Below are 26,711 nucleotides of genomic sequence, written 5' to 3'. Positions count from 1 at the left end.
TTCGGTTGCGCAAAATTCTACGAACCGAATTAATTTAAAACAAAACCGAAAAAAATTCTAAAAACCAAACATCAAGAACTGGAGGGAGCATTGGGTAAGAATTGGAGTGGGGTTAGGGTTTAGTGAATGTCGATGAGTGACCCAGAGGCGATGAAGAAGGAGCAATCTATATGCTTCCAGCCAGCGCCGGAGGAGACGAGAACCCGCGAGGAAATATTCAGGTCCATGGGTATAATTTTGCCGGAGCGAAAGGCCAAGAAGAAGCCGTCACGAGGGGATTGGGCCGCCACCGAGCTCGAGTATACCCAACAAAAAATTCATCCATTAACTAACTAATATCATCAAATCTTTTGGGAATATTTCTATCTCTCACTACACATGTGTTCCTTGCTCAATTTCACAGGAGACAATGCATCCAGGAGGTTGCGAACATGTGTTTCAACAAGAAGCGGCGAAGACCTCCTACACATCCAAAGCGGAGGGCTTCCAGGCATTCAAGGCTGCCCACCACCAAGTCACAATCGAATCACATTCACATGGCTTCTTCTTCTTCTTCTTCTTCTTCTTCTTCTTCTTCTTCTTCTGCTTGCGACGGAGATGCCGAGATGGAAGAGTCTGAGTCGACGGTTGTGAAGCAGCCACCCTCGTGGACGGTGGTCAAGGTCATGGCAGACACGGCCTTCACCAGTGACTCTGACTACTACCACTAGCCAGCCCAATGATTTTATTTATTTTGTCTAGATACTCGCATTACCATCGTTGAACCAGATTCACTCAAGTCGTGGCATGTTTCTTGCTTAAAGTAAAGACAGAATGTTTGCTGGTTGATCAAATATTTTAATCACCTTATGTGTATTCCAAAGGGATATCGTGTTTACGAATAGCAAGTTATAACGAGTTTGTATGTTTGATTGGAGGATAATCCCTTGCTGAAAACATTACACTACATTACATATATATATATATGCAAAAGGTCTTTGGCCATTTTCAAGATATTAATTACATTTATTCTCAACAATACCTTTTCTCTCTAACTTTATGAATATCGTACAATCTCACATCATCGGATCCAGGATCTTTGTGACGGGCTTTTCTACTTTACTCTAGACTGTGAGATTCACCTTCTTTCGGACTCGCCACGACTTCCTAAGTGGGATCGGCAATTGTTTAACCCCATCCAACTCCATGATGATAAACGTTAATGGGCTAGTTTCAAGCTCACTCTTCTGAATGGGCCTTAAACCCAACTGTTATTTCTAATTCTGGCCCAGCAACTCTTCTGAATGGGCCTTTTCGATATTTTTTTTTTTTTGTATTTTTCAAAACTGATCTCAAAACCGAATTTGATACTGGTAATTTAACAAATAACAATGACACATTTTTCTATAGACCATCTAAACCAACTAAGTATTTATACAAAATGGCTTTAAACTCTACCTCCTTCGGTTCTGCCCCCTTGGCTCTGATTGTTCAACGGGGGAAGATACAAGTTTATGATCTTGTTTGCTCTTGGAACCATCTCTCAAACATGGAGTACTCCTCAGGTTTCTCCCACTGGGTGTGCATCCATCCATATATAATCAGAGTCTAACTTAGACATGCCATCAGTTGAGTTACACACAATGAAAGAGTACTTACCGTGCTTTCGCAAGTGACACAATGGAAGTAATACTTGTTCCCATCAGGACAAGTGTGTTCACTCCAATCACACTCAGGGCTCGCTGTATTTTGGTCCTCAGGGAATGCATTTGAATGACTAGAAATCTTCTGACCATCGCCTCCATTCTACCATCAAAGCAGTAAGAGATGTGAGATCAAGCAGATGTAATAAAAGAGATTTATGAAACCTAAACCGTCTAGATAAATCGTGGTCCAGAGTTCAAGATCCGTCTACCATTAGCAGATCCTACAAAAGGAGTACCTCCACGCTTGCAGTCTCAGATTTCTGGTGCTTCTCAATATTTTGAGGTAGGATATCTTGATGCAGCGGTTTATGAACCTCGGATACTGCTTGAGCATTTTGCTGCGGGAAGTGATTTGGCTGTGAGGCAAAATCATGATGCTGAACGACTCTAGGGGCTGCAGGTTCTTTGTTTCCCCATTGGGGATATGATTGTGGATGCCAATTTGGATCGAATTGTTGCATTGCTGGTGGAGCGTTAAAGTTAGACCTGAAGACATCGGAACAATCGAAATCTGTTGAGATGGAGTGATTTATATATTTATCAACATGTTGCTGAAAAAAGCTTTGCAAGTAAATCCTTCAAGAACTATAACTAATCGGCAAAACAATAAGTGATGCGAGTACGGTTAAAATGTAAGAACCAAGAAGATGAGTTTGTAACTGAATAGAAATTTTGGCAAATCAATGTAGAAAAGGAATAGCGAACAGTAATACCTTGGTTCCCCTAGACGGGGTTTTTTAGGATCGGCAAATCTGACAGTCAGAGGCTGATCAGAACCCTGAAAGGAAGACAGAAATGCAGAAAGTCATGACCAGTGAACCTCAAATAAACACTGAGGCACTGAGAAACATCAAAGAACTGTCTCAACTACCCGCATGGTAAAGAGTCCATTTAAACCTTTGATTGCCGCTAGTGCCATCTCCCTACGAGAAAACTGAACAAATGCATACCCTTCAGAGAGCAAATAAGTTAGTTTTAATCAGGTTTCATGCTATCCAGAACATCACATTAAGACAGAAGGCTTGGAGGGATAAAAAGAAAGAAAAAAAACTAACAAGATTTAGAGCGAATTGCATATAGCACCATAGTTCATATAAATCATGTTTCCTAAGTGTTTGTCCAGGCAATTTTTTTAGAAGAACTGCCAAAACAGTTTACTAAGTGCAAGTATCTTCGTTTACTAAGGGCCTATATGGATTTTTTTAATCGGTTATTCAGCATATGTAGTACTCAGAATCTACTGGAGGAGAAACTACAAAATCTGAATAATTCAAACTAGGATGTCTGATGGAAGTATGATTCAAATTTCAAAGTCACGCACAAAAATATGCAAGGGCAATGGACATACCACGGCTAATCTTCATGTCATCCACTGCCATATAAATATCTTCAACGATTCCGTACCTAGAAAACACCTGAAAAGAGGACACTTTGAAATTTACTCAAGCCAGGGAGTATTTATCAAAGTATGAAATATACCTATAACTTGGAGAAAAACAAAATTCTGCACACAGTTGGGTCAATTGCCAAAAGAATTCAGATTAACTAAAACTTGAAACGTAAATGGACTCCCACCATACCTCATGGACTTCCATTTTTGTTGTTTGTCTGTTGAGGCATCTAACATATAGCTTATCTGGAATTTGCACTGTCGAAAACCCTGAAGTCCAGATGAAAAGAAAATACAAAAATGAGAAAAAGAAGAGAGCATCTTTCGTACTCAGGAGCTCGTGAAAGTTGCTTTTCTGTACTAAGTAAATGGGGAGAACGAGAAGCAGTTGAAGGCATGAGAAATCAAATACTAAATTAAGGTAAAACATGGTTTATGTTTCAAAAAGTTCCCTTAGTAAACTACCAACCATGTTGACTTCATATAGTTTTACGTTTAAAAGCACAGACTTACCAGTCCGTTCACGTTCTGCATCGGCATATCTGACCTTGACTGGAGCCATTTCCTGAAAGAAAGAAAAAAAGAACAAAGTTTTTGAAAAGAGAATCCCACATCAGTGAGGAAATGTTATGAGCAAAACAAGATTGCAGCAAAGACCCACCCCAGGGAAGGTATACTGATCTGTTAAAGCTGCAATAGCGGCACTACCCTCTTCTAACTTTTTGTACTTAACAAAACAGTAAGCTGCAAACATAGAGGATGTTGTTATAATCAAACTGCTAAAAATCCGGAGAAGCAAGAATATCAATGATAGGAAGTAAAAGTGTGACCTGCTCGTTCACCAGTCATCTTATCTTTGGGTAGAATGATCTCCGTGACATTGCCATATTTTTCAAACACCTGACGGACCTGAAATATATAAACACAGATTGTGACACAGAATCTCAAGGAAAAACATTTCATAAAAAAAAAACAGAATAGTAGTAAGCCAAGAAACACACATCGTCCTCCTTTGCTGTCATTGGGACCGGCGCAACATATAGCTTGGCAATACTACTACCATCAGCAGTAGGATCTTCATGAATACAGAAAAAAAAAAAAAGAAACAAGAGTATTATTTTCTTAGTGGATTGAAATTTTACACCTTTTAGTCTGATATGAAGCAGAAAGAAAAATAGAAGAAGAAAGAGACGAAATTGGGGGAAACCTGGGGTAGCGGACAGAGAGCGTCTCTTCTTCAAGCTTACGCCGCAAGGACTAAACCCAGTACTCGGTGGAAACGGCGGCGCGTCAACGATCATGTTGTGTTGTTGTTGGGCGGCGGGGTAATGGTTATCATAATGCGGCTGATTGTAACGCTGATTCTCGGTTTGCGGGTATTGGTGGAATCCAACGGCGGCGATATGGTGGTGCGGCGGATGAATCTGATGATGATGATGAGGAGGAGGAGGAGGAGGATTGTAGTTGTTGTTATGATAGTACGGAACTGGTGGTGGTGGTGGACCAGGGTAGGCGTTTGCGACGCGTCTCTCCATCTTAACAAAAAATTCCTGATTGACTCGATTAATCGAAGTCGTCACGGTTGTTCTCAGATTGTGTAATCGGGGAATTTCTCCGGCGACGGTAGAGAGCGAGAGAGAAGAGTCAGTCCTCCAAGGGGTTTCCACTTTCCCGTACCGAAATTTAAGTTTCAGATGTGGTTCAATTCAATAAACGACAGCGTTTTGTGCTTATTGGGCAACTGACTCGAAATTGAGCCAAGACTTTTTTTTTTTTTTACTTTTACCGTAAGTTAGATAACCAAGTTTAAAAGGGGTGCTATTATTTTACCTTAATAATTTCACTACAAATTTCTGTGCAAAGGAAATTTTTTTATTCTCCCGAGTAATTCGATTTATATGAATTTAACCCAATGGATTCTAAGTGTAGTGTTGGGTTTCCTATGATAATAATAATCAAAAATATATGGGAGTGTAAGATAATCTGATCCATTCAACAGTGCCTTAATAGAATAGATTATTACTTTAGAAACAGTGCTGGAAAACATTTGCATATAGCTCTTAAAAATTTTCTTAAGTTATATACTACTCCATCTGTTTCATTATAGTTGATTTTCTGAATATTTACACACAGATTAAGAAAACTATAAATGCTCAATTATTTATTGTTTATTTTTATTAATTAAATTACTTTTACAACTGATTTCATTATTTATATTATTACTTTTTCTTTTTTAATTGTGCATTAATAGAGTAAAGCAACATGCATTAATATTATTCATTCAATTTAAAGAAGAGACATGCATTTATTAGATGTATGAAATCAAATATTATGAAACAAGAAAAAAAAATTTTAGAAAATCAACTATAAACAGAGAGAGTAATAATCTGGCCTCTAAAAAAAAAATATATATATATATATATTAATAATTAGAAGACAAAAGTAAGGTGACAAGTGAACTTATACACATGTAACATTTGTTGAAAAGACACTAAACTATAACCGGCAAATTCCATTTTTTTTCTATGAAGATAAAAGATCCATTATTGCTAAAGATTGGGAATTAAATCGATTGTGAAATATCCGTCACCGTTAGGAGCAACGTTTATGGTTGTAAGGCAATTGTTCGGCTGCGGCTGAACGTACAACAACAACGTCACGCACGACCATACACATGACATGATGTTGTAACCGCATGACGTTGCCTTTTTCATTTGTGTATGATCTTATGTAATAGTATTGAAAATGCAAGTTAACGAGAGAGACAGAGAGAGAAGGTACGTAAGAGATTACACACAATACAAACTTTAATTAAACTTGCCAAATGAGCAAGACCCGAATCAAACCCCTTCACGTGGACCGTCAAACATAAACTAACAATATTTTATTGACTACGGTTTTCTAATCTACCGTAGAGCTGACTTAATTAATTAAGCGGAGTATTATCTTCCGGCATATTATATCTAATATTTGATGGGGAGGCTACTAAGCCAGTCTTCTTGGTTAATAAAGGAACCATTGGTGAGGCTAAGTAGGATATTTGTACTCGCCTTCTTGAGCCATGGCACTCTCTGTGACGTGTCCGCTCCAGCTCCAGTGCAACCATACTCCACAAACGTTATATGGCCCCTGTTAAAACAAAATAAAACATTATAACCATTAAATTTAAAATATCATATTAAAAATGTAAAAATGGTGATCAGAAAGAAAGAAAAAAAAAAGGGTTAAGAGATTGGTGAATATGCAGTTACTCTTGGCCTTTAGCTCTCCAAGCATCCCAACCAATTGGCAAAATGGCGTTGCAAAATTTTGAACGGTAAAAGATGACACGTGCGTATGGTTGCCACGCTCGCCCCAACAACGCCTTGCCGATCCCCGTAACGGTGCAGTCCTTAAACAAGAACCCTCCGTTATCCTTTGGCGACTGCCTTCCCTGCGCCGTTATCGTTCCGTAGGCTCTGTCCGGTGCGTAGATTCCCACCGTTAGATTCACCGTACATCCCTTCATTTTTCTCACCATTATAACCACACATTTTTATCTTTAATTAAAATTCCTCTACACTATGATTCCATGCATAAAGTACAAATAGAACGCTTAATTTCTTCTCATTTTTTTCCAAACTTGGTGTTGCTTACTTTTTCGGAATAGGTTCATATATATAGTGGTCTTATGCACTATTTCATGTAGTTTAAATTTTGTTGTACTATATATGATTTATTGTGGAAAATAAACAATTAAAAGTTACGCTAGCTTATTATGCATTTTTAAAAAAGTTTCTTCGACTAGGATCAAAAATTCTTTGTGTGTGACAAAACACACATACACAATATATGTGTAGATCGTTTCTTTGTAGATATGGCACTCTTACGTATGAAAAAGGAGTAGAAACAGATGTATACCTCGAAAAGGGATTGGGCGTAGCCAAAAATGAAATCAATGCCACCGGAAATAACACATCTTTTATAGTAATGTCTGCCTACACAGTCGTACAGTGTATCTTGAACACCATCAAAACTAGAATCGATCACTACGTATTTGTCTCCGAGCATCCTCGCAGCCACCGCTGGTTTGACTGGTGTTTCTAAAGTGGTCATTAGTCCGATATTATATGTATTCTACACACACAATTAAAATCCACTAATTAAACTTTTAATTATATCAGTATTCGTATATTATAAGGGATTATATATAATCATCAATCTAATTAATATTAACGACTTATAGTTGATACATTGACGTACTTTAAAAGTGATTCCGGAGATGATGATATTGTCAGGATAGGCCGTGAAAGTGGGGCTAGTATCGGTGAGTTGATGATCGTCGTAAGCTATTATCGTCTTTTCAATTCCTCTACCTTGCATATAGATATATCCTTTATCCATTGGTATGGTTACTTTCTCTCTACATTACATAAAAAACTTCATTTAAATTGTTACTAAGAAAATGTGATTAGATAAATCATATGAAAATAGTAAAGTATCAAACATTACATGTAAATGCCTTTTTTAATTAGAATACGAATCCAGTTTTGGTTTTGAAGAGGGATTGAATCGATTGCACTTTGAACTGTTTTGTAGTTTCCTCCACCGTTAAGATCGACGGTTATGGTGTTAGCTATTTGGCTGGAGATCCCATTTATCTGTTGATAACAATATTCCTCCGCGGCGGATTTGTACACCAGTAATAAGATCACCATTAGACAGGCGATGTAGTAATCATAATAACAAAAACGAATCACCCTTTTCATTTTTTTTTTTTTTGGTATTAGAAAGATTTTATGATAAATTATGAATGAGACATTAGGTATCTTATGTTTATTTTAAGGTGTTCATTTTTTTGGTCAGAGTAAGATTCAATGCTACTATATTTTCTTTCCATTCTCTTCTTGTTGTATATTGACTATTTTGTTGCCAAGGTCTTCGTTTAAGAGTCTAAACTAATTTTCCAAGACAATTGTGTATTATGATGATAAATTAGATCAACAAAGAGATTAGTTTTTTTTTTTAATTTATTTGCATATTAGTTGTGATACTTTTACTTCGTAAAAATATAGAGTTTTAAAAAAATTTAACTTGAAAATAGTGTTATTCGGCTAAAACATTTATACTCGTATTTTAATAGTTTTAAGAGTTCCATTTTGATAGACAAACCCACTTTAAATTCAAAAAGAGTTACCGTTGGCAGAAAAAAAAAAGAGAGAGAGAGGTACTTATCTTGGTCAACTATTCAGTTATAGGCAACGTAATAACTTATTGATCTTTTGAGCAATTACGTATAAGTATAACGGTATGATAAAATCTAACTATAAATAGTTGACATAGATCTTCCCTAAATTTTGAACATCTGTTGACTAAAAACTGCATTACAATTTTACATCAATGCTAGACGTACTTGAAGTCAAAGTTCCTCTCTAAAATTAGCAACTTCAGATATTATTTGATTTTATAAATGTTACTACTGAACACAAAAAGGGCAGACGACGACTAGTATTTAAAGACTAGTAGATCATCTAAGAATAGAAGAAGCTAAAACAAACCTTACCTTGATAGATCTCTCAATAAATAAATCACATTTGCTTTACTTTGGTTGATAGACGAAGAAAGATCGTAAAACAAGAATCTGAGTAACTAACTATCTACTTTGTTTTTGCAACATTTTGAAGAAAAAATCCGAGCAAAACAAAAACCAAGAAATTTAATTCCTGAGAGAAACGACATTAATGGACTTACTAGACAAAATCAAGAAACGAAGTTTGATTATACATCATAAATAGAGATGATAACTTTAATGATATTCCATGGCTCGCCAATCTATTCATACCAAACACGGTAAGCACCCAAAATCGGTAATAGAAAACGAGAGATTCCAAAAACAAAAAGAAAGGGCATTTCTTTCCGAAAGTAGAATGGTAGATCTTGATTTCGAATCGCAATCAAACATCGAAAATCGTATAACTAATTTGATTCATCAGGTTGAAATAGAACAGAGATCTATAAAAATTGAAAAGACAGATTACGAGTTTGTGCGTGAATCTAATCCAACAACAACAAAATCGGATATGATAATAAGCCTTCGAATTAGATTCACGCACAAAACATGTAATATGACTCTTCTTCTAATTGCAATCGTCGTCATCCTTTCGCCGACGCAAAAAGGAGAGAGAGAGCTTCCTTTACCTAATTGTGGATCGTTAATAGTTTTAACCATTAAAATCGGTTTATGGATAAGATCGTAAATGTTAACGGGCCAGTTTTAAGCCCACTCTTATAGATGGGCCTAGGTTAAGTAATAGAGATATTTGGGAGAAGTGTAAATTATTAATCGGGATCTTTATTTGGATGGCCTAGCTAGACGAATAGGGAGGATATAAATACATGTGCATGCACGTTGAGATTATATACATACAACGTGCTAACAAGCGATCAATGTCGACAACTAAACTTTCCATCATGGCTAGTTTATTTATATTAGACCTACCTTAATTAGTTAGGTACTTTTCACGTTACTTTGAAACCAATCAACTATACACTGATGATCAATCATGCTAACGCTAAGATAATTCTCATATGTTTAGTTGATTATGAGACGTTATGCCAGAGAGATTTATTAATTAAGTACAATGTTTCGTGTTGACGGCGATGAGAGATTCATTGAATCTAATAGTATCCGAGGATGTCTGATCAACATCGCTCCACGAATCTCTGCTTCTCTCTCTCTTTCTTTTTCCCCTTTAAAACAAAAAATTAGAGCGAAAAAACACAAACACATGTCGAGTAAAGAACATAATCTTTAAGATGCTTCAATCAAATCCACTCGCGAAATCAAAATTCCTTAATAGGAAGTCCACAAGTTCAAAGAAACATTGAAGATATCCGCATGTTCTTATGTCTTTTTTAATTAAAACTTTATCTCATTTCCCAACATCGTTATCTACTTTGTCTAAAAAGATAAAACACCTCTAAACTACTCGGGCGTGCTTTTGTAATTACATCATTAGATTATTTTTAATCCTTCATTAGTTGCGCTGCGCCGAGTTATATCAGCTGGAAATTTTGAGAAACATGGAGCCTTGTGACAACCATGATATCTGCCAAAATGGAAATTATTTCAAGCTAAATGCATTAGAGCAAAAGAAAGCACAAACATGATATCTGCTTTTTTATTCATATATTACCAACTTATCTATTTCATTCACAACCTTCTTCATACATGGACTGCATGCATTGCTTGTAAATGAGATTAGAATCTAATCTAGAAAGAATAAAGCGTAAAGATAATTATATTCTTAACGTTGATCCGCCCGAATTTGGTAAACGCGAACTAAATTGGCCGCAAAATTAAAATTAAAATCATAACGGAAAAAAATAAAAATAAATTAAAATAAAGATGAATTTATAAAGCGCAACGCAAAGAAGGAATAAGACAGGGTGTTTATGGTGATGTGAATGGGAAGAAAGTTGGTGTTTTCAAGCATGTACAGGAGAGTCTGGTGATGATGAGAATCATGTGAGTGCATGTGCATCGAGTTGTATTTTGATGACATGTCCTCTAATAAATGTAAGCGAAAACCTATTTATCCATCAATAACAACATTTAAAAACACAAAACAAAACACCCTTGTGGACACCTCTCTTTTTTAGGATAGAAAAGAGATCGAACCTTCTCAGAAGCTGTAATCTCCATTTTAAGTTATCTGAAGGTCACTAACCTTTATCCATGTCTATATAAACTAAGGCCGTCTCATATTTGCATCATATTCTCTTTCAAAAAATTTAATATATATACATCATATTACATGATCTTTATAGAGTTCTTATCACTTGTCTGTCTTTCAAAACAGTAACCAGAAAAAGAAAAATAAAAAACCTTCTTTCATCATTTACAATAATGGGAGTGACATTAGAAGGGCAAAGAAATGAATCAATTTGGGTTTTGATGAGAAGACAAAGGGCTCGAAAGGCACTTGTGAAGAAGATCATGATCCGGCCGAAGAAGAGTCTAAAGGCTTCTAGAAGACCGTGTCGCGCGATTCATAGACGAGTCAAGAAGCTGAAGGAGCTTGTTCCCCACACCAAATCAACCGAAGGTTTGGATGGACTCTTTAGACAAACGGCGGATTATATTTTGGCTTTGGAAATGAAAGTGAGAGTTATGCAAACAATGGTTCAGGTTTTGACCGAATCTGATTGTGTTTAATGACCTTAATATATTCTTTTTGTAAATCTTGCTGAGGTTTTTAATTATTTTAATACGTGTTTTAGTTTTATTTGTTCGTATTTATTTTTATTATCTTGTGTGATTGTCTTGTGTTGTGCTAAGAATTTGGTTTATAATGCTGCTGATGTACGTAGGCTCAGGAAAAAAAGAAGTAATTCTGAACATACCAATTCATAAATCAGTAACTGTTCCATGGGAATAGTTTTTGTGCACGATCATTAACTAGTAACGAAGAGAGCCCTTGTAAAAAGAGTTGTCTAGATACTAAAAACAAATGACGTTAAAAAAAAAAAAGATACTAAAAACAAATAAAAAAATTGGACCAAAACAAAAGGACCTATAAACAAGAAAATCAATGAAAATTGTGTTCAGTTAGTGAAATACAAATGTAGGGAGGCCAATACAAGTGTTTTACCAGCAAAACCAAAGACGAATGTGTGTATTGAGAGAAGAACGTTTAATGTTGGGCTTTGTAAGTATTTAGGCCACGAATTGATACAACAAATTTTGGGTCCCTATAGTAGTACCCATTCAATTATCTGAACCCATCCACGACTCCGAGTTCAACTGGTTGAGGCGTTGAGCTACCAATTCTGTATCGTTTTCCATACCTTGAAAATATCAAAATTGAAAGGCACAAGACATAACATATAGCGCAAATGTGTGTATATATTAATAAATTTGCAGACCATTATATATACTGTATACATAGTTTCTTTTTATATGGTAAAACTATTACAATTTCAATATATGTGCTTTTAAATTTTGCGATTGGATAGTGGTGATAGCGATAGATAGCAAGTACAAATGTTTGATGGCCACGTATATAAGTTAGTCCTTTTATTTTATTTGATACTACTTTTTATTGTTGTTAAATGAGTGTTTTATTTGATATTACACGAATTGGTGAGATGATAATGGACCATTTTTTTAAAAAAATGACTTAGATTTGGGGTTGTCAAATAAACTAGATGGTCGTCCAATATGGCAAATTTCCACTACTGCTTCTGTACGAAAAAACTAGAATATCGATGATATACATTAGTATAACATTACCAAACAAATGGCAATAACTAGTAACTTTTGTATGGTACATAGTAATATAATATGTAATTGAAACATAGGAGTAAAATTTAAAGTTACGTGAGTTTGCGGATATAAAGGACGGATATACATATATATGTGAGAAGTTAATTGAATGATATTAATGACTATAAGTTAATGACTAGCTACCATCAGACAGGATTTATATTAATCGGCATCATGTTTGATGCGGCGATTAATAAATAAAATAAGATACCAAAATGCGTTTACTTTGACTTACCCATGTGCAAATACCAACGCAGCGGTTATTAAATTAATTAATTTTGTTTTTAACTCATCCACAACTTCCTTTTAGTATTGGGGAAAAAAATCTTAAGTGGGTCAACACTTGAGATACGAGTTGCGTTTGTATATTTTTTCTTTTAAGTTAAAAAGGGGCTACTTGTGATTTCACGAGTCATAAGTATCCAATAGAGAAACAACATGAAGTATCCCTTCATTCGTGCATATATACACTCATACAAAATACAATTAATTTGACGTCATTTGATTATCGTTATGATCTAAAATGCATCTAAATATCTACTCCAAGAATTGATAATCATCAAACTCAGCCAAGAAGACGATATCAAAGGCAAATAAACCTACATCTCTAATTCTCTATAATAGCTTAGTCTGTTTGCACAGAAAAAGCTTAATCTCCACTTTTTAATGTTCTACGCATATGTGATATGACGTATGAACATATATGGTTTCTCATCTCCCAAATATTTTAAAATATCAATACAATAATATTTTTGTCTTTATTAGACAACAGTGTCTAATGGAAAAATTTAGAGAAATCATCCATAAACTTGCGATGCAATGCGTATCAAAATACGAAGTTTGTTTTGTGTCTACAAATTAATATATATTATATTTAAATATACATACCCGTCTGTATTGTGAAACGCCAAATACATCATTAGTAAAATAATTGCTGGGTGATGGGCTTAAATAATTCCATTGCAAAGATATGTGTATATGACTACATGATATAATCTATATGTTATCAATCCAAGATATATACTAAATTAATGTTTTATGAACCGTCGCAGCATAACGTAGTATAATGGAAGACTGGTGGCTCGTGACATGTGACTCGTGACCGGAGTGAAATCCAATATTATTACTTTTCTTAAATTAATCTACTAGTATCTCCTTTTTATCTAGCTCTCTTTTCTTTTTCTTTTTGTCAAAGATTATCTAGCTCTTTTAGTTTAATATTTCATTTACTTCTCCATGGTTTCTCGTTCATTTCTCCCATTATTTTTACTCACTACATTTTGCAGATCCTAAACGTATCCAAGAAGCAACCCTAGTAGTAAAAACAATTTTAAATATTTTTCTTTATCGTTCCGTGATATATTACATTTCTATCATTCGATTTATTTTCAATCATCTGCTTCTTATATTTGAATTGCACATTTGAACCTTTAATTTTCACGTACGTGCATCTTAAATTTTTATGTGTATGAATCGAAATAAATAGGCAACGAATAAGTATAGTAACATGATATTTAGAAGGAAAAGAAAAAACACAAATAAATTTAGTCTTGCTCGAAATCTAACGGCACGAAATTAAAGAGTAGATGAAGGATGAAGCGGGTGCCATTGGATTGTGCCAGGTGGACTCTTTAGTGACTGGAATCCACAAGCAGACAAAACAAGACACGTGTAATATTTGCAAACGTAGGAGTAACATACGCCACCATTGATGTGCGCAACCCGACGTTAACACCGAGCCGCGCGTCTTTTGGGCCGACCTTTGATTGAGACACTTTTTTCCCTTTACAAACAAAAAAAGGAATGTTCCCATTAAAAAAGTCACAAAAAATTATAGATAAAATAAAATATGCGAAACACAAAAAAATGTTTCAATAACTACAATAACGAGGACTGATACCATTACTTAGGCTACATCAGAATCAGATACAGGTGGTAACTCTAACCGGGAAATTATGACACACGGTCGAAGAAAATAAAGTCATAAAATGAAAACCAAAATGGTTACTAAAAAAGGGGAAAAACAAAATCATGAGAGCATGCAAAAGGAGAGCTAAGTTTGCAAGCAAATTATACGGGCCGGAGTGGGTCACCAAAGACTCACCACTCATTCTTCTCCCATGGTACACCACACGTGCATGCTTCTTCTTCCTCTTTTTTTTTTTTTTGGTTTTTCCCCCACAGAAAAACAAAACAATTAAGTTAATTTAAAATATTTACAAAGCCGGGGTAAGAAAATTTCAAAAGGATAAAGCAGTTTCTGTTTAGAAATCCGTAAAGAAACAAAAAGAGAAATTCAAATCTTGACTTTGTTAGCTTTATCTTTTTGTTTCTGTCATCGGGATCACCGCTGGTTATTAAAAATTCATGAGGCATGCAGGAGTTATATAAATCTGGGCCCTTAACTTTGATCTATTTCGGATTTGCTTTGGGTCCACGGATTTTATTAAAAAGTTTACATTAATACTAATCTTTTAATCAAGTTATAGATTAGATACCTCTCTATATCACATATATATATATATATACAGTACATCAATAATTGGTCCTATACTGCTTCGAATGTATAAAAAACAAAATCGCTCGTCTTTAAAAAACGTGATTAGAAAATGCAAAGGATTGTCTATATCTGTCATGGGATTTATAAAGAAAACAATGACTCTATTATATCTATATTGTTAAGTTATTGAATTAATTTCAGAAAATTTTGTATTAGGAACAGTTTGGGAAATTCAATCTACAGTTCTACGTATACGCTGTATGTACGTGTTCTTGCCCATAACTGAACTATACATATGTTATATACTAACCACATAATATTTTATAGGGTTTTATAGATTTCGATGACAACTATACTACATATATGTAACTTTATACTAGAGTTTTACACTTTTTTGAGAGTTATTTAAAATTTTCCTTGCACTGAAATTTTGTTTGTTCTTGTTAATATAGGCATTAATTCGATCACAAGAGGTTGTACCAACAGGAAAAAAAGAATATTTAACCTGCGCTGCAGGCTTTTATCAGATTTTTAGAATTTTATTTTTTGGCATAATCACATTCCAAAGGACAAAAAGGAGATGTGAACACGGTCCATTAAATTCGGCCTTTTCCTAAATATGATACTACTACTGTCTACTGATACCTTATTTTCCACCACTTTAGTTATTTTTTTAAAAAAATCAACTATACGTGCCTCTTTCCTGATCAAATTAAAGGTAGAGTCAATCAAAAATGCTATTTAGTGTTGATGTAATAATGTAACGTTAGTAATTTAAATTATTCTATGACACCGAAACAATACTAGAAATTCTTGTTACAAAAAAAAAAAACAATACTAGAAATTCTGATCTTAAATATTTTGTGGTTTTCTTAATACTCGGTTACATCACTGCTTATAATTGTGGTCGAAATAAAATATTCACGGACAACGGTCTCACCGCCCAAAAATGTCTCATGGCTTGAGAAACAAACAACATCTTATCGGCGAGAAATTTCTCTTCTGAAAATGTTTAAAGTAATTTAAAGGGCAAGAAAAAGAAAAAAAAAAAAAAACAAGCTTTTTGTGTTCACAATAGTTAATATCCCCATGCACTCCGATGCTTTTTAAAGCAACAACTATCATTCTCGTCCTCGTTTCACACTAGCTGCAATAAAACCGGTTAACTGTTGAACCAGTCAAAACCGGACGTATGAAAGCGATCACTGTTTTCTCTGACTTATGCGTTGACCAGTGACTACGATTTTGAAAAAAAAAAAAAAAACTTGGACGGTGACCGATACTGTATAGCAACCTACTACTGCCGGTCAGCATCAAATCCATCCCCAATTTTAACACAGTGACAAATATCAAATCGTTGATAATAAATGTACCCATCTCTTCATCTTTTAGTGCTCTCTCTCTACGCCAAGTTTTCACTCTCTCCTCTCTTTGAACCCTAAAAACTCTCCCTTTCTCTTCTCCTCTCTTGTTTTCTTCTCGATCGCCTTTCCTATCAAATCAAAGGATCGATCTTCTGTATTGTGGGTCTCTGTTTCCTCGTGTCGACCTCTGTTTTGTTGCGATTACTCTGTTCTGATCAGTGTTTGATTTATTTTTATTTTTCCGGGAAAGAGAGAGTGAAGAACAATGGAGTTTACGGATTTCTCGAAGACGAGTTTATATCACCCCTCTTCGCAAAGCATTTGGGATTTCGGAGATTTCGCGGCGGCGGAGAGGAATTCGTTAGGGTTTATGGAGTTGTTAGGTGCTCAGCACCATCATCAGCTTCAGGACTTTGCTACAACTCCTTCTCCTCAATCATTCCTTCTCGAAACGCCTCAACCGCAAACGCAAACGCAACCATCGGCGAAACTGTCTTCTTCTGTTTCAACAATCCTTCAAGCTCCAACATCAGACGCTACTGCGGAGAAATTAGTGGCGTCAAAGGTGGAATCTTTGTGTTCGGAACATTTGTTGATAAATCCACCGGCGACGCCTAACTCGTCGTCGATTTCGTCGGCGTCAAGCGAGGCTGTATATGAAGAGAAAGCCAAAAGAGAAGACGAAGAAGAAGACGAAGAGGAACATGAACATGAAAAGAAGAAGAGTGATACTAATAAACAGTGAGAGAGATTCATTCTGCCTCCTTAATTATATTTTTCTTCCTCTCTTTCAAAGTATTAATTTTTTTTTTTTTAAATGAGCGGAAGCTGTTCGAGAAAAAGACTCAGAGAGAAAATGGTTTCATAAAGTAAATGTTTTTTTTTTTTTTTGGGTATGTACAGATTGAAACCAAAGAAGAATAACCAGAAGAGACAGAGAGAGGCAAGAGTGGCCTTCATGACTAAGAGTGAGGTTGATCATCTCGAAGATGGTTATCGATGGAGAAAATATGGTCAAAAAGCTGTCAAAAACAGTCCTTTTCCCAGGTAATGATTTTTCTTGACCATGTTTTTTTTTTCTTATTTTTTTCTGTTTCCATAAACTGACAGAAGAAGAAGAAATCTTAAACCACTTTTTTCTCCTTTTTGTTTCTTATCTGATTTGCTTGAGGACATGCATTATGTTAATGTGTAGGATCTATTGTCCGATTGTTTCAAAATATGTGTGCTAGTGTTTTCTAAGTGAAATTACTTTGTTTATAATTTTATATGTATTGACAAAAAACAAGATTTGAACTTTCTTTATTCTAACATCATTCAAAAGTTGGAAAACACAAACATGAAACCTAAATGAACATTTTTCCATTTGCATTTACAATTTCCCAAAGGATCACCCAAAGAAAGATCGATAAAAACACTGAAATGGTAATTAAAAGTTTGTGAGGCTAATTTTGTGTATTGGTGTGTTCGTTTGCGCAGGAGTTACTACCGTTGCACGACAGCGTCATGTAACGTGAAGAAGAGAGTAGAGAGATCATTCAGAGATCCAAGCACTGTGGTTACAACCTACGAAGGCCAGCACACACACATTAGTCCACTCACGTCTCGTCCGATTTCCACAGGGGGCTTCTTCGGATCAACCGGCGCTGTTTCAAATCTCGGTAACTTCGGGTTTCCTGTAGAGAACTCAACATTAATCTCTCCTCAATTCCAACAGCTTGTCCATAATTACCACCATCAACAGCAACAACAAGAACTGTTGTCTTGTTTTGGAGGAGTTAGCGAGTACCTTAATAGCCACGCAATTGGATATGGTGATGATGATCGTGTGAAGAAGAGTCGTGGTTTGGTTAAAGATTATGGACTTCTTCAGGATGTTGTTCCGTCTCATATGTTGAAGGAAGAGTAGTAGTATAGTCTTATTACTATTGTAAGTTATAGTATTTAGGTTTTTATTTGTAAAATTGTCTAAAGAATCGGATATTTCGTTTTCATGCGGGAGATGTTTTCTTTATTGATCTAAAAATCCTGAAAGTAATATCAAGTTCTGATGATTTTGCGTCGATTGAAACCATGGAATCATAACCACACAAGAAAATTCTAATTTACTATTACCTCTATTCAGAATTATTTGATGTTTAAGATTTTTGCACACAATTTAAGGATTCATTTAATTTTTATTTTTCCTATATTAAAAATATTATTTATAATTCATTTAAATATCATTCAGCCAATAAGAAGACATTCTGCAGAATCTAAAAGGTCAAAAACTATAAAAATTCATTAAATTTTGCATTGAAAACTGAGAATATCAAATAATTCTGAACAAAAAAAACTTTCTAAAACATCAAATAATTCTGAACAGAAGAAAGTACAAAATTATACAATATAATAATAAAAAAAAAAAAACAAGTGGCACTGGCATAGTTAATACTTAACATGAATCGCAACTTTTGTAATTCTTATGGTTCGCATAAACTTTTAAATCGCATAACAATTTTGTCGTTTTGAAAATTACCGATCGATATAGATCATTATAGGTCGTCTTTTCAATTTTAATAATTAATATGGGGCTTTGCATGGACTCTACTCTTCTATGTTCATTGCTAGGCTTTGTAGTTTGTGGGTTTTTTTTTTTTTTTTTTTTTTTTTAACGATATCTACGGTTCTAGTGCGTTCGAGGGTTTCAGGTTACCCTATCTCTACTTGCTTCACTTCTTGTCTTGGAATTTGAAAAAATTAACTAGTTTTTCAATTAAGCGAGATAACTAAAGACGCAATTAATGCGAAATTGGAAGCATAAACTCAACTACTTTTACCTACTCTTTTCTATGTTTTGATCGACGTTCGTAATTTTATTTATTTAAATTTTATTTGATTTAATGCTTTTGTTCTTCTTGTTGTTTCATGATTACACTGCGGTGAAGAAAAAGACGTTTGCACTGTATTATGTCGTTTGCTTTTTTTTTTCTTCCAAATTTTTCAAATCCAAAATGAAAATAGAAGATAAATTTTTTTGACTCTTACTTCACTAATGTTTTCTACTTTAAGAAACAATGGCATGTGCTGAAGACTCGATAGTCTTCTCTTCTGGAACATGTTTAGCTTAGAGTCCCATTCTCTTACTTGAAGACGTTTTCAATACATTTGTGTGACAAATGCCACTCGTATTTGATGGGACTGTTCCACTTCCCTGTGTGACAAATGCCACAAGTATAAATGACTACTTTTCATATGCGTTTATATATATATCAAACATCTTTTAAAAACTAAGAACATTTTTACTAAGTACTAACATTTATAAGTAAACGCCAACGTAAATTATTTTTTCCTTTGCCGGAATCAATTAATTGAACCGTCAAAATCCAATGTTTGACACCGACTTGGCAAATATTTTTACTGATTTTGAGACAGCGATAACAATCAAAGTTTGTGTCGTCCCCTAAGTGCCTAGACTTGTTGGAAAAAGGTTTTTTAAACAAACAAATCCCTCAAAGAAATAGACAAAAAAGTAAAACGGGGAGAAACAAGTTACCATGCATCTTCTGTGCTTTATTTAGTTTTCTTTATAAAAAAAAAGTTACCATGCAAAATAGTTTTTTTTTCCATCTTGTTTGTTACTTTTGCAGCCATGTGTGTGTGTGAGTGATAAAATGTTCAATAGAACAGCAAAAAAAAGAAAAAAACTAATGAGGTAATACTTACTACTTTTTGTCTTTTTGTCTAGTGAGTGCGTAGCAACGCCATTGGCTTTAGTATGTCTGTATAGACCTTTACGGTGAGTGATAATCCCAAACCGAAGGTACATAATCATTGTCCCAACACAACGCCACGACTGCAACCGAAAGCAAAAGTACCTAAAATCTTGATGGCACCCCAAAAGCAATTGACTAAAAGACAAACTTAAAGAAGACCCATTGGTTCAACAATTTACAACCTACTAATTCCCAATTAATTGGTCCATGGAACTCTGGAATAATTAATTAATGAAGACGTAAAACTAATTATGATAAATAGTAGCTAGCGTTAAAATGAATTTGTTGGATTATGAATGTATAGTGTGATCGGTGAAATAGTCCTATCGCTTTCTTAGAATGAGAACTTGCAATATCTCAAAACTCTGATTTTCTTCAAAACTACAGTCATATCACAAAGGGCACGTAGAAAAATGAGATGGTTCATATAGATTAACGTACGGTGCGAAGAAGATACAGATTGATATTCCAAGTTTGTTGTCTACAAGTTAAGCAGAGTCGACGAGAGTCAATAAGAGGTATAAAGAGAAACAAATGTATCAAATTAAGTCCAAATTAAGCTGGCAAGAAAATGAACAAGACGATCTTCTTCCATATTGCAAGGGCTTTCATCTTCCTCGGCTATTTCAAATACAGGTTCTAAAGATGATCGTAATAATGTCTTTTATCATACACAATATAAAAACTTTGATAATACTTTTATGATTATATTTGTCATACATACGTCCACAATAGAGAATTCTGTCTTACGTAAGGATCCATTCGCCCAAGGTATAAAACCTACTTGGGCAACCAAAATACGTTTTCCCCAAAAAACTTTGCTAGTATTTTACCAAAAAAAGAAAAACTTTGCTAGTGATTTAGTATTACTCTACTAGTGCTAGTTAGTTTTAACGGAAAAAAAAATATCACAAAACGAGATAATTAGGCCACGCATATGGGCCAAACCACATAAAACGTTGACTATGGTGACTGAAATTACAACCCAATTAAAAGTTAAAACTTTAACGGGCCTTCGTTACTTTAAAGTCCTGGCGCCACAAAACCTATATTTATATCTGATTATATAACCTATATATATTTATATCTGATTATAAAGAGAGAGAGAAAGAAAGAGACTGCTTATATAACCTATATTTATATCTGATGGAGCAGGTTGTTCACTTGCACCCATCTAATTGCCTGGATCACAAACCAGAGTGGGTGATTTATAATGAGTATGTCTTGACTACGCGGAATTTCATTCGCATTGTTACAGATATCCGCGGTGACTGATTGGTTTCCGTCTTGGGTTATCTTTTTGTCTTTTGACAACTGATTAACTCAAACCCTCTGAAAACTGACCCATCTTTGCTTGTATACAGGTTAGTAGATGTTGCACCGCATTACTATGATCTTTCCAACTTTCCCAATTGTGAGGCAAAACGAGTCCTCGAGAAGTTTTATAAGAAGAGAGAGAGGGAAAAGGACGAGACCAAGAGCCGTAGGTGAAGACCATCACTCTCTCTCTCTCTGCGTCGACTTGAGCCATTACAGTCCTGGCTCTAGCCCATGGCGAGTCCTGGGTCCAACACCCACTTTTTTTTTTTTAATGTCTTAAAATTTGATGAAAAAATGCCCATGATCTGTTATCCTTTTTCGTTTTTGAAAAGCAAACCCTTCTATTATCTCCTCAACTCCATAACACTACTCCAATTTCCTTTCTCGCCATAATCTTACAAAATTGTAATCTCCTCTTTTTTTTTTTGGTGTCTGTATCGTTGATAAATTGCGTGTTGATTCTAGGTTGATTTACATGATATAGTGCCAGTCCATAGTCAAATAGATCTTTTTTCTTATTGAGGTTTTAAACAACTCATTGTCACGCCACTTTTGTCACCAGATATAATGCATTTAAATATTTTTATTATGATATGCCGATGTAAAAATAAAGTGGTACATAAGTTCTAATGCTCATGATTATTAAATCAAGACAATTATCCCAGAAAATCAATTATCCCAGAAAATCAACAAGTAGAGACTTAGAATTACACGCTCAAATAAATACGATGTAGAGGTCACACAACATAACAATAAAACATTAGAGAAAGCATAAGGTTCATTTCTATCAAGGAATTCTTAAAATACACATACATCAACACTTTCAGCTTCTCTTTGACGCCAATTTTCGGTACATTTCGTCGATAAATACCTGTATAATGGAACGTTAACGGGTTGAATAGCTGCAAACATTTAAGCTCAACAAAAATAAAAAATAAAAAATTAAGGTTAAAATTAAGATAATGGAACCTTATAATATTTGAGAAGACTGTTCCTCTTATTCTTCAACGTTGCAGTCACCAAGTCTCTTTCTATATCAAAAGGTTTCGTCTCCACCGTCACCGCTTTGATGTACTCGAATTTGCGTAGCTGTTTTAATTATTTTTCACATCCACAATTTGATTTATTTCTTTAACTGTTACTATTTCTAGAAAACTCTTGAAGATCAATTTCGATTTAAAGACAAAATCACACAAACCATGTTCTTCTCTGCCGTGGACTTCAATTCTGAGATCATGTGTTCTTGTAGCTCCGAGAGAGAACAGAGTTCTTCAAATGCGTTAGTAAAACCGAGGTCTTTAGCCCACCGGTTTACGGTTTCTGGATTTGGAACAATCACCGCGACAAGCATAGATTTGAAGCTATCTCCATAAACCCATATCTGAGAAGAAATATAGCGACCAATCAATAATAATCAGAAGATGGAACTAAAGATAATTGAAGTCAAGAAAACCCTTAAAAACGATTCCCTGCTGGACAAGAAATAGTTGAAAAACTCACATCTTGGACCAGAGGGTTTTGTCCGTAGATGTTTTCCAAATGCTCCAGAGCAACATATTCTCCTTGAGAGAGTTTGATCAGGTTCTTCTTACGATCAATGATCTTGAGTACTCCGTTCGGAAGAATCTCACCTATATCTCCTGTTGAAAACACCTCGTACAAATTATCAGAAACTAATATAGAAGAAATCTAAATCTTGATTTGGTCAAACTAATCACCTGTATGGAACCATCCGTCTTTCATGACTTCTTCTGTAAGTTCAGGGTTCTTGTAGTAACCAGAAAACAGACATTTTCCTCTGATACAGATCTCGCCTGCCGGATTTTCCCCCAATGGGTCATAGCCCATTTCCGGCACCTCTTCAAGCCGTATCTCGTTGTAAACCGCCGGAATACCGACGGTCCCTAGCATACACATCTCGTCCGGGTAACCCAATGTCGTTCCTCCAAGCGTCTCCGTTAGACCTAATGCAAACAATCACAGCAAAACATTGACTTTCCTTGGCACACACGAAACAGAGAGAAACATTCCTAGAATGCCAGAGGTTATATATACCATAGCCTTGGATGACAAAGCAACAACAAGTAACTCTCAAGAACTCTTCGATCTCAGGACTCAATGGTGCTCCCCCAGATACTAGCAACCGTATTCGACCTCCTAATTGATTTCGAATCTTTCATCCAAGAAAAAAAAATTCGTGAAAATGTTGGCTACATGTAAATATCAAAGAAGCTGAAACAATCCCGAAATATGAAGCGAAAACCATTATTTCACACTGTTTTTAACCTTTTTGAAAGCTATGAAATCAGCCATGGGTGAAGCTTTCCTGTGAGAGTATCCACGATTCATCCACGCAAGTTTGCTGCATCGTATATATTACATTTACTGCGAATTTGCGAGGGCAATTCTTTCAAAAAAAAAAAAAAAGAATTTGCGAGGGTAGTGAAAAATAATAATAAAGAAACAGAGGTGACACAAAACAGAGACATGTCATCTAGTTTTTTTTTCCCTTTTTCTTGTTGCTAAAAGTAACACTCTTTCAAGTTTTTCGTCGCCGTAAAAGAATTTATAATTAGAGAAGTAGTACATTTTTCTACATGCATGATTTCTTTATTTTAATATCTCTCAAGTCTCAACGTATATCTATATGTAAAACTTTTCTCATTGATCGTAGACATATATGATCAGTATGCAAAAATTGTATACCAATATGGCAGTATATGAAAAAGCTGATATATATATATATATATATATATATACGTCCATCAATAAAAAGAATTATTGGACTTTAACCTCAAAAAGTTACTTTATTGAAAGTTCTGAGAAAAATGCTAGTCTTCTACTAGGTTTTCATTTTTTATTAGAAAATTATTAATAACGCAAGTTTTTTTTTAAAAAAATATAAGTTTTGTCACAGAACTGTGAAGCTTACTATTTATAGAGAGCATAGAAGATGAGTCTTCTTCTTGGGTTAAGCTCCTGAAGAGCCTTCTGATTCTCCGCATGGATCCTCTCGAAGACTCTCGGAACTCCCGCCAGAAAAGTCGGTTTCAGTTCTTGAATATCATCGCGTAACGCATTCAAATCCTAACACACACAAAAACACATCAACATTAATAAATTTTCTTTGTTTCTTTGATCCATTTTTAACCTTAAATGTGTTTCTTTAAGAGATCAACATACTCCATGGTAATAGCCAACGGAAGCGCCTTTTCGAAAGAAGTATTCTTCAGTCGCACGGTCAAGAATATGAGCCAACGGTAAGAACGACAGATATACATCGTCAGGTGTCATCTGACATTTTACGACGTCGTTTTAAGCCAAAGAGACAAAGAAAAGATTAGTTAAAAAGGAAACAGATGACTAAGCGAGACGGCATCGTATAATGTTAATCCCTTGTTGTAATATTAAAACAGAAGTGAACATTGAATTTTTGCTAATGTATCGTGAAATAATTTTGGGAATTTTGTTTGTTCATTGAAATGGTAATTATTCATATAATCTTATAGTATTTAATACCATGTTTATCCGCACAAAACGCAAAACAAGTTTTTAGTGTTTCTTCAAATTGATATGTTGACATTTGACAGTCACCTTTTCTTCGAACTGGTCCATGCAGAGATCCATCCCAACAACGCAAGTCGCGGCAGCTTCGTGGGTCAAAACAACACCTTTAGGGTCACCGCTCGTGCCGCTCGTGTACATTATGGTGCACACGTTACACGGTTCAGGCGGGTTTGTCTCTTTCGGCTTCTCTCGTCCCTGGTCAGATAGTCAACAAAATAATTTTTTTACATAAACCAAATGTGTGCGAGTGTGGGCACCTAATTCATTTGTTTCCTTTCATCTAATTATTTATGCGTACCAAAGCAATGCCTAATCTCGTTAAGTTGGTTTAACATGTGCGTTTCATTAACTAGCTATAAAAATGGCTCGATATTTTATTATAAAGTTGTAATTTACCTAACGTGAAATAAATTTTTTTTTGTTTTAAACAATAAATATAGAAGAGACGAACCATAAGAAGAAAATCGAGCCAAGAATATGCTTTGACTCCAATATTTAAAGCCTTGTGGCTCTGTTCCGCGTTCACATTTGTGAAAGAAACTATGGTTTTTAGTCGTTTTGCACTTTTGCAATCTGGCTCAAGAAGCTGATTTTAATACCATACAAAAAACAAAAATTCATATTCACACAAATAAAAATCTTTCAAATGTATAGATTAATTGGTGAAATCAATCTCAAAGATCTTAACTCCTTTAATTTTGGTGCTTTGGACGAACACAAAATCGATTTCCGCGTGATCAACGATATAATCAACTGCTCTGGGACCTGAAGAACATAGGATGTAAACAATTCCTCTGAGTCGCGTTATTGAATGTTTGAGTCACGAAAGTATTGTCACATGTAAACTTTAACTTACCCAATGTATCATATAGTGGTACACAGATCAGAGTGTGAGCTGCACAGGCCTAATTATTTTCACAAATATGTGTATATAATAATTATCATTATTAGATACTTACTTAAAATAAATTTAAATTCAGAGAAATATTAATTGAAAAAGAGATGGACCTCCATTGCTATGATCCACTGAGGACAATTTGCTCCGTAGATCCCCACTCGACACCCCTATATATATATACATAGACCATTCTGTTCGATATAAATAAATATATAACAATTAAATGGTTTGGAAAAACGTATACATATGTAAAAAAACTTTACAGGTTCATCTCCGGCGGCTCGTAGAGCAGAGCCAATCTGCAGAACTTCTTCGTACACTTCCTTGTACGTTTTCCACATATACGGTCCAACCTAATCACACCGTACAAATTTTCGTTTATGTGCACATATGTTATAAGTTTAATAATAAAACAGCAATTTTTTTTGTATTAGTGTTGTTGATGTGTCACCAATCCTGTAAAATACATATTGTTGACCAAAAAAAAATGTTTATTCGACATTATAACTTTTCTCTCCTTTTTTAGTACAAAAAATTAAAAAAAAAATCCACCTTCTCATCGACAATCTGACGCCATCCAAGCATCTTGTTATTAGGGAATTTCTCCACAGATTTACTAACAAAATCCAAAAGAGTTTTTAATAACAAATAAGGGAACAATTATTGTATAGAAACTAAAAGGGATGCCATATGATATTAATTATAAGAAAATTAAACCTGAAAATGTCCCAAGTAGTGGTGATATCAGAATGACGAGGAGGAAAACCTTTCTCTGACAAAAGATTCCGGTACACCGGACCTACCGATGGCTTCGCATCTTCCCTTTTCACTCCTTCTTCCACCTTTGCCGCGAAAGACTTCATTCTCTAATCTTTCTCTATTATGTTTTCTTTTTAGATGAATGACTAAAATTTATATATTGCAT

At 34.9% G+C, this 26,711-nt stretch overlaps 6 protein-coding genes across 6 annotated transcripts; 3 read left to right on the top strand and 3 right to left on the bottom strand.

Annotated features, from left to right (window-relative positions):
• The first annotated feature begins 98 nt into the window (after positions 1-98).
• On the top strand, positions 99-909 carry LOC112086214. The gene is made up of 2 exons (XM_024155105.1): positions 99-299; positions 404-909. The coding sequence occupies exons 1-2, from the start codon at positions 127-129 to the stop codon at positions 708-710; spliced, it is 480 nt and encodes a 159-aa protein (XP_024010873.1). The 5' UTR covers positions 99-126; the 3' UTR covers positions 711-909.
• A 454-nt stretch (positions 910-1,363) lies between these two features.
• LOC18015549 (flowering time control protein FCA) lies at positions 1,364-4,741 on the bottom strand. Its single transcript, XM_006397861.2, has 12 exons — positions 4,283-4,741; positions 4,077-4,150; positions 3,906-3,984; positions 3,737-3,819; positions 3,589-3,640; positions 3,266-3,345; positions 3,034-3,100; positions 2,557-2,636; positions 2,399-2,463; positions 1,922-2,171; positions 1,639-1,785; positions 1,364-1,554 (listed from the first exon to the last, which is right to left on the bottom strand). The coding sequence occupies exons 1-12, from the start codon at positions 4,608-4,610 to the stop codon at positions 1,492-1,494; spliced, it is 1,368 nt and encodes a 455-aa protein (XP_006397924.1). The 5' UTR covers positions 4,611-4,741; the 3' UTR covers positions 1,364-1,491.
• Positions 4,742-6,038: 1,297 nt separating this feature from the next.
• Positions 6,039-7,823, bottom strand: LOC18015548 (putative pectinesterase 10). Its single transcript, XM_006397860.2, has 5 exons — positions 7,567-7,823; positions 7,318-7,477; positions 6,976-7,191; positions 6,327-6,577; positions 6,039-6,204 (listed from the first exon to the last, which is right to left on the bottom strand). The coding sequence occupies exons 1-5, from the start codon at positions 7,821-7,823 to the stop codon at positions 6,039-6,041; spliced, it is 1,050 nt and encodes a 349-aa protein (XP_006397923.2).
• Positions 7,824-10,963: 3,140 nt separating this feature from the next.
• Positions 10,964-11,272, top strand: LOC18015547 (transcription factor UPBEAT1). Its single transcript, XM_006397859.1, has one exon. It carries the CDS (start codon positions 10,964-10,966, stop codon positions 11,270-11,272), a length of 309 nt encoding a protein of 102 aa, XP_006397922.1.
• A 5,021-nt stretch (positions 11,273-16,293) lies between these two features.
• On the top strand, positions 16,294-18,268 carry LOC18015666 (probable WRKY transcription factor 23). Its single transcript, XM_006397858.2, has 4 exons — positions 16,294-16,405; positions 16,497-16,987; positions 17,150-17,293; positions 17,726-18,268. The coding sequence occupies exons 2-4, from the start codon at positions 16,512-16,514 to the stop codon at positions 18,153-18,155; spliced, it is 1,050 nt and encodes a 349-aa protein (XP_006397921.1). The 5' UTR covers positions 16,294-16,405; positions 16,497-16,511; the 3' UTR covers positions 18,156-18,268.
• A 3,876-nt stretch (positions 18,269-22,144) lies between these two features.
• On the bottom strand, positions 22,145-26,673 carry LOC18015665 (long chain acyl-CoA synthetase 1). The gene is made up of 17 exons (XM_006397857.2): positions 26,504-26,673; positions 26,339-26,402; positions 26,050-26,139; positions 25,897-25,953; positions 25,745-25,793; positions 25,577-25,653; positions 25,340-25,474; positions 24,916-25,083; positions 24,505-24,615; positions 24,254-24,408; positions 23,608-23,683; positions 23,377-23,494; positions 23,040-23,285; positions 22,822-22,961; positions 22,520-22,702; positions 22,291-22,410; positions 22,145-22,192 (listed from the first exon to the last, which is right to left on the bottom strand). The coding sequence occupies exons 1-17, from the start codon at positions 26,647-26,649 to the stop codon at positions 22,145-22,147; spliced, it is 1,983 nt and encodes a 660-aa protein (XP_006397920.1). The 5' UTR covers positions 26,650-26,673.
• Between the last annotated feature and the right edge of the window lie 38 nt (positions 26,674-26,711).

The sequence above is a fragment of the Eutrema salsugineum genome, unplaced genomic scaffold (genome assembly GCF_000478725.1).
Source record: "Eutrema salsugineum unplaced genomic scaffold, Eutsalg1_0 scaffold_22, whole genome shotgun sequence".
In the NCBI taxonomy this organism is placed as follows: Eukaryota; Viridiplantae; Streptophyta; class Magnoliopsida; order Brassicales; family Brassicaceae; genus Eutrema; species Eutrema salsugineum.
The sequence above is the reverse complement of the archived record's forward strand: the minus strand, read 5'-3'. Positions and strand labels throughout refer to the sequence as shown.